This window comes from Cebus imitator, unplaced genomic scaffold (assembly GCF_001604975.1).
Source record: "Cebus imitator isolate Cc_AM_T3 unplaced genomic scaffold, Cebus_imitator-1.0 Scaffold69, whole genome shotgun sequence".
Classification (NCBI taxonomy): Eukaryota; Metazoa; Chordata; class Mammalia; order Primates; family Cebidae; genus Cebus; species Cebus imitator.
This window is the reverse complement of record NW_016107384.1, coordinates 5,963,911-5,971,915: the sequence shown is the minus strand read 5'-3', so window position 1 is coordinate 5,971,915 and position 8,005 is coordinate 5,963,911. Positions and strand designations below refer to the sequence as shown.

General features: G+C 39.1%; 1 protein-coding gene across 1 annotated transcript in view; it reads left to right on the top strand.

Annotated features, from left to right (window-relative positions):
• Nucleotides 1–6,928, top strand: part of TRAPPC6B (trafficking protein particle complex 6B) — a 16,833-nt gene extending 9,905 nt beyond the window's left edge. Inside the window, exons 4-6 of the mRNA XM_017530871.2 lie at nucleotides 2,358–2,441; nucleotides 5,099–5,192; nucleotides 6,339–6,928. Coding sequence (XP_017386360.1) covers nucleotides 2,358–2,441; nucleotides 5,099–5,192; nucleotides 6,339–6,370 — 210 coding nt within the window. The 3' untranslated portion in view covers nucleotides 6,371–6,928. The remainder of the gene's footprint in view (nucleotides 1–2,357; nucleotides 2,442–5,098; nucleotides 5,193–6,338) is intronic.
• Nucleotides 6,929–8,005: the final 1,077 nt, after the last annotated feature.

The window sequence follows — 8,005 nt, the reverse complement described above, 5'->3', positions numbered from 1 at the left end:
AAAAAAAAAAAATTGAAAAAGGAGACAGGGTTTCACTGTGTTGCCCAGGCTGATCTCAAGCTCCTGGACTCAAGTAATTCTTTGGCCTCAGTCTCTTGCATAGCTGGGTTTATAGGCATGTACCACCACTCCTAGCTTCGTTAGATTTTATTTTATAAACTTCAAGGAAATAGAGTAGATTTGGAATTTGATTAAGTAAAAAAATTAAAGAGAATAGGATTATTTATTAGTTATTAGTTAATTAGAGACAGAGTCTCAGTGTGTTGCCCACGCTGGTCTTACACTCCTGGGCTCAAGGGATCCTCCTGCCTTGGCCTCCCAGAGTGCTGGGATTATAGGTATGAACCCCTGTGCCTGGCCTAGAATTCATTTTATACCAACTTTAGCTTGGAAATACTTGAATTGCTAATTCAAGGAAATGACTCTTGTTTTTGACTTTCTAGACATGATTTATTATTATATATCAGCTGGCTGGACAAGGTGGCTCATACCTAGAATTGCAGCATTTTGGGAGGCTGAGGCATAAGGATTGCTCGGGCTCAGGAGTTGGAGACCAGACTGAGCAACATACTTTGACCCTGTTTCTACAAAAAAAAAATAATTAAAAAAATTCACCGAGCACATTGGCAGGATCCTGAGGTTTCAGCTGCATGGGAGGAATTCAAGGATACATTGACCTACTGCACTTTCACCTGGATAACAAAGCACTATTCTGTCTCTTAAAGAAATAAGTCCTGGTGTGGCGGCTCACCCCTGTAATCCCAGCACACTGTGAGGCTGAGGCAGGTGGATCACCTGAGGTCAGGAGTTTGAGACCAGTCTGGCCAACATGGTGGAACCCTGTCTCTACTAAAAATACAAAAATTAGCCATGTGTGGTGGCGCACGCTTATAGTCCCAGCCACTCAGAAGGCTGAGGCAGGAGAATTGCTTGAAACTTGGAGGTGGAGCTTGCAGTGAGCCTAGATCATGCCACTGTACTCTAGCGTGGGCGACAGAGCAAGATTCTGTCTCAAAAAAATTAAAAATAAAAATCAGGCATGGTGACTCATACCTATAATCCCAGCATATTGGGAGGCTGAGGCAGGAGGATCACTTGAGCCCAGGTGTCAGGCATCTGTGATCCCAGCTACTTGGGAGGCTGAGGCAGGAGAATTGCTTGAGCCTGGGAGGCGGAGGTTGCAGTGATCGAGTCACTGCACTTCAGCCTGGGTGACAGATCAAGACTCTGTTTAAAAAAAAAAAATTAATAAAACTAGGCAGATGTGGTGGTATGCACTTGTGGTCCCAACTACTCAGGAGGCTGAGATAAGAGAATTGCTGAATTGCTCAAACACCCAGGTGTTTGAGGGAGCAGTGAGCTGTGATTGTACTACCACACTCCAGCCTAGGCAACAGAGCGAGAGCTCATCTCTAAATAAATGAATAAACAAACAAACAGCTTATTTCACGTGGATGTATATTAATGATTCCATTGTACTAGACTATTAGTTTTTAAGGATAGGGACTATTTTTCCTACAGTTTTTGTATCTTTAGTGTATAAAACTGTTCAGTAGATATTAGTGTTATGAAAATACTGAACTCACAACTCTTCAGTGTGAACATTGCAAAATTCCTTCATTTAAACAAAATTTGACCAGGCTGGGCATGTGGGCTCATGCCTGTAATCCCAGCGCTTTGGAAGGTCAAGTGGGCAGATTGCTTGAGTCCAGGAGTTTGAGACCAGCCTGGGCAACATGCAAAGCCCCATCGCTACAAAAAATATAAAAATTAGCAGAGCATGGTGATGCACACCTGTAGTCCCAGCTACTTGGGAGGCTGAGGTGGGAGGATTGATTGAGCCTGGGAGTTGGAGGCTACAGTGAGCCGTGACTGTGCCACTGCATTCTATCCTGGGCAACCAGAGGAGACCCTGTCTCCAAAGAACAGAAAAAGAAAATCGACCAATGGGAAGGAGATTTTTAATAACTTTAAAAAAACACATAGTTTCATAAGAAACAAAATGATTTGCCAGGCATGGTGCCCGTAATCCCAGCACTTTGGGAAGCTGAGGCAGGTGGATCGTGAGGTCAGGAGTTTGTGACCAGCCTGACCAACATGGTGAAACTCTGTCTCTACTAAAAATGCAAAAATTAACCTGGGGTGGTGCTGCATGCCTGTAATCCCAGCTACTTGGGAGGCTGAGGCAGGCGAATCGCTTGAACCAGGGAGGCCAGAGGTTGCGGTGAGCCGAGGGAGTGTCATTGTACTCCAGCCAGGGTGACAGAGTGGGACTCCATCTCAAAAAATAATAATAATAATAATTTTAAGGACTACTAGTTACATTGACTTTGGATGTTTTTCTGTTTTTGGAACAGGGCATCTATGTTCTTCAGGACAACAAATTTCGCCTGCTTACTCAGATGTCTGCTGGAAAACAGTATTTAGAACATGCATCTAAGGTATTTAATGGAATAGAAGATTGGGGTTTCTGTTAATAGTAGGACTACAGGGAAAAGTTCAATGCTAATCATAACAGACTATTGAACTTAAAATATATTTTAAGTGTTCTTTTTTGTTTAAAGAGTTTTCTGTGAAATGAGAGACATGTCACAATAACATTAATCTTAAGCTAAATAGGCTTACAGTAGCCAATTAAAGAAACACTGGCCGGGCATGGTAGCTCACGCCTGTAATCCCAGCACTTTGGAAGGCCCAGGCAGGTGGATTACCTGAGGTTAGGAGTTTAAGACCAGCTTGGCCAACATGGTGAAACCCCATCTCTACTAAAAATACTAAAATTAGGTTAGCATGGTGGTGAGCACCTGCAATCCCAGCTACGCCGGAGGCTGAGGCAGGAGAATCCTTTTAACCTGGGAGGCAGAGGTTGCAGTGAGTTGAGATCGCGCCATCATCGCACTCCAGCCTGGGCTACAAGAGCGAAACTCCATCTCAAAAAAAAAAAAAAAAAAAAGAAAAAAACTCTTACTAAAGGATAAAAAAATTTATTTTTTTTGTTTTTTATTTTTTTTTTTTTTTTTTTTTTTAAGACAAGGTCTTGCTCTGTCATCCAGGCTGGAGTGTAGTGAATGGTACGATCATGGCTTATCTTGACCTTGACCTCCTGGGCTCAAGCGATCCTCTTACCTCAGTCACTCAAGGAGCTGGGACTGCATGTGTGGGCCACCATGCCTGGCTAATTTTTTTAAAACGTTTTGTAGAGATGGGATCCCACAATCTCTTCAAATCCTGGGCTCAAGTGATCATCCCACCTCAGCCTTCCAAAGTGTTGGGATTATAGGTATGAGCCACTGCATCCGGCCTAATTGCTTATTTTCTGTATTTTTGGAGTATACAGCCTCTAATTTTATGGTTAATGTGTATATTTTCCTTTTTTTTTGAGACGGAGTCTCGCCCTGTCACCCAGGCTGGAGTACAATGGCGTGATCTCAGCTCATTGCAACCTCCACCTCCCAGGTTCAAGTGATTCTCCTGCCTCAGCCTCTTAAGTAGCTGGGATTACAGGTGTACACCACCCCACCTAGCTAATTTTTTGTATCTTTAGTGGAGATGGGGTTTCACCGTGTTGGCTAGGCTGGTCTCAAACTCCTGACCTTGTGATCCACCTGCCTCGGCCTCCCAAAGTTCTGGGATTACAGACGTGAGCCACCGTGCCTGGCATATTTTCTCTTTTTTACTAACATCTCACTTTAATATTTCTGGTTCTCACTTAACTTTTTGGGATCTTGGTTTCTTCAGCTGTGAAAAGAGTAAGTTGAACCATTTCACTGATTTCTAACTATTTTGAGTTATGGACATCCTTGAGAATTGGAACACCTTTCCCTATAAATACACATATATACATGGTTTTTCTTTTCTTTTTTTTTTTTTTTTAAGTTGGGGTATCACAGCAAAATGGTTTTTATTTTCATAGGGGTTACAGGTTCCCAGATTAAGAACTCTTAGGATAAACAATCTTTAAGGCCTGTTCTCTTCCAGCTTAAAATTTCATGACTCAGATCTAATTACTTAATAGTACTCATTTATGTATATTAATTATGAGATATTTAATGTTATTCATAGATAATGTATATTGAACATGCAATGTAGATGTGGGTAATCAAAAACTCCTTTAAGTACTGATTTTTCAGTCCAGTTCTTGTCATGATTTTTGGGTCTGTAGCTCAGCCCTTTTCCCTTTCTTTGTGTCTATGTGACATGGTTGCTCAACATCCAGGCTGTTGATATTTTTAACCAGATAATTCTTTGTTGTGGCAAGCTATAAGTCTTAAACAAGTCCAGATTCTTGGTTGTAAATAGAGGAAGGAAACTCTGCTTGTAAGCTAACACAATTGATAAGCTCTAAAAATAGGCAATAACCAGGGGAGGTTAAGGCAGCTAGTTGGATAGCCAAGTCACTCCACAGGATGAGTCCAGTTAGAATCCTGCAGGCAGCATGGACTGTTGACACAAACTACCTTTATTGCCTCCAGAAGTAATTCTGATCTGTTTCTGACTTGTTTTTGTCACTCTAGATTCACTGTCCTGGATTACTTAATTGGCTGAGTCTAAGTCTTTTTTTGTTTGTTTGTTTTGAGACAGAGTTTTGCACTTATTGCCCAGGCTGGAGTGCAATGGCATGATCTTGGCTCACTGCAACCTCCATCTCCTGGGTTCAAGTGATTCTCCTGCCTCAGCCTCCCTAGTAGCTGGGATTACAGGCGTGTACTACCTCGCCTGGCTAATTTTATATTTTTAGTATAGAGACAGGGTTTCTCCATGTTGGTCAGGCTGGTCTCGAACTCCTGACCTCAGGTGATCCTGACCTCAGGTGATCCACCCGCCTAGCCCTCCCAAAGTGCTCGGATTACAGGCGGGAGCCATGGCGCCCAGCTTCCTTGGCTGAGCTTCTTAAGTCATTACGTTCATGCTCCCCAGAAACTTCTAGGGAGCTGGAAAATCTAACAATATTTTTCAGTAATTTGAACAGTTCCTCCAAAGTCCTTTTTTTAAAACAGGAATGACTTACTGATAATAAATCATGTCATGTTGTATTTTTCAGTAGCTTTACTATTTTAGTAAATCCTTACTATTTTAATGATTTTTTTTTTCCTTTTAGTATTTAGCATTTACATGTGGCTTAATCAGAGGTGGCTTATCAAACTTGGGAATAAAAAGTATTGTAACAGCCGAAGTGTCTTCAATGCCTGCTTGTAAGTTGAATTCACGTTTCTTACAAATATTTCAGTAATTTGTTTTCAGGTCTGTTTGATTTTTGTTTGTTTGTTTTTGTTTTAACTGAGAGGAAATTTAAAATGCTGAAATTTTCATTTTAGTTTTATCAGTGTAACATTTAATGTAGTAATATGTTGCATACCATATTCATATTCAGTAGTTTTTGAATTAATGACTAAAATCCAAATTTATAAGACAGTTTAGGGGATGATTTATAACTTTTTTAAAGTCAGATATTCTTTTTTATAGAAGATATTCTAAATATGTATACCTGTATAAATATGATTTATAACTTTTTAAAATTCAGGTATATGTATTCAGAATAATATCTTTTGAATGTGTATACCTGTATAAATTTGGATTTATAAGACAATTTAAGGGATGTAATGTTTTAAGATAGCAAATTTCCCTAGAACGTTGAAAATGCCTCCTAGATTCAAGCGATTCTCCTGCCTCAGCCTCCTGAGTAGCTGGGATTACAGGCGCACACCACGACACCTGGCTAATTTTTGTGTTTTTATGATGGGGTTTCACCATGTTGGTCGGGCTGGTGAAAATGCTATTTTTAAACAATTGTTTAGGATATATCTATTACATGAAGCTAAGTAAAACCAAATAGTCTTTTTTTAATTAATTAATTATTATTATTATTATTATTAGAGACGGGATTTTGCCATATTGGCCAGGCTGGTCTTGAACTCCTGACCTCCTGTGATCCACCCGCCTTGAATTACAGGCGTGAGCCACTGTGCCTGGCCCCAAATAGTCTTTTATCACTAAATGTCTCCCTAAATGCCTCCCTAAAGATTTTTTCACTAGAGCTACCAACCAAGAAAAAAAAAATGGGCTTGAGCTTCATTGCATTTCCTTTCCATTTACAATGATCATTAGCAGTGAAATATTGTACCCAAATGTAGGAATAATAAAGAGAAACAAAAGTGCCTACTCACAAACTAGATAATCATCCCATTAAATAGGATGACTTTATTGAATATTATGAAGAATGTGAAAAGGTTGACATAGTATGTTTCTTGATTGAAACTATTTCCTATATGGAAAATAAAATTGATGTTTAGAATTGTTTTCCTTGTATCTAAAATTAAAGAATTATTATTCTTTTTTAGGCAAATTTCAGGTGATGATACAGAAGCTGTAGAACACACTGAAATGCAAGGCTTCAACAGTGTAAAGAGATAAATTATTCATGTATAAAGTATTTCAAGTAGTGATGATTTAATTACATTGTTTGATGTTTGTACAGGAGTAAGCATGTATTTTTACCAGTTTACACAGATCAGCTCAAAGGAGATAAAGGGACATTCTGCCATGACGTGCATTTAACCAAAACTATTCAAAATGAAAACCTGATTTCAGAAAACGAGACACCAAGATGTAGGACTCTTATTTTAAACCTTTTTATTTGGTTAGAGTGTTAATGTATTTGTTTGTAGATAGGCAAAGTTCAGGGTTTGTTGAATTTGCTTGAGAGAAAAGTATGTACCAACAGAATAATTTGTGATAAAAATGAACAAATTTTGATAAAGTATGAATGTTTTATTTTAAAAAGCAAACATACTAAATTTTTTATTTTACTGCTTATAATTTATTAAGAATTTTTACACCTGTATAAGGATTTTGTATATACATTGTGTGTGTATATATATAAATACATATATGACTGCCTAAATTGTTTAGAAATTTAATTTTGTTTTAATAGGTTTCATTCCTCAGAGCTCCATTAATGTAATCAAAATGAAATATAGATTAGTTTAAATGTGAATTCAGTGACTCTAGGGCCAAAGAATATTAGGTATGTTTGGAAGGAATTTTTGTATTTATTCCCGTTACAGTTTTGACCTTCAACTTCTCTCCCCATGCATGGACATCCTGGTCTAATATCTTTATTCCCTTCTTTACTCTTTTACCTGAACAGAGAGGTGGATAATTGGATTAGTAATTCTTTTTCTTTTTCTTTCTTTTTTTTTTTTTTGAGATGGAGTCTTGCTCTGTTGCCAGGCTGGCATACAGTGGCTCAGTCTTGGCTCACTGCAACCTCTGCCTCCCAGGTTCAAGTGATTCTCCTGCCTCAACCTCCCAAGTAGCTGGCATCACAGGCACCTGCCACCATGCCCAGCTAATTCTTATATTTTTAGTAGAGATGGGGTTTCACTGTGTTGGTCAGATTGGTCTTGAACTCCTGACCTCGTGATCCACCTGCCTCGGTCTCCCAAAGTGCTGGAATTACAGGCGTGAGCCACCGCTCCCTGCCCTTGGATTAGTCATTCTGACATTCTTTGGACTATATTATCTTAGTGGTTTGGGGTCAGTGCTCATTGGATATATCTTTCTTACCACCTCTTCCACATACTTTCTCTTACTTAAATTATCTGGCATAAGCAGATATCCCCAGCTTTTGTTAGAACTTTGCATGTTGATTATAAAAACTGTACTTTGTTTCCCATTTATTTATTACCCTTTTGCATGTGTTTGTGTGACAGAGAACTCTGCAGAAGGGGGTGACTGACACACCAAACACGATGTTTTATTGGGTACTCTGCCATAGAAATGGCTGATTAAGAAGATTAACTTAACCAAACATTATATTAAAAACATGAAATAAGAACTATAAAAATTTACTTTAGGATATTAAAGAAAACTCAGGGCCGGGTGTGGTGGCTCATGCCTGTAATCCAAGCACTTTGGAGGCCAAGGTGGGTGGATGACCTGAGGTCGGGAGTTCAAGACCAGCCTGACCAAGACGGTGAAACCCCATCTTAAAAAAAAAAAAAAA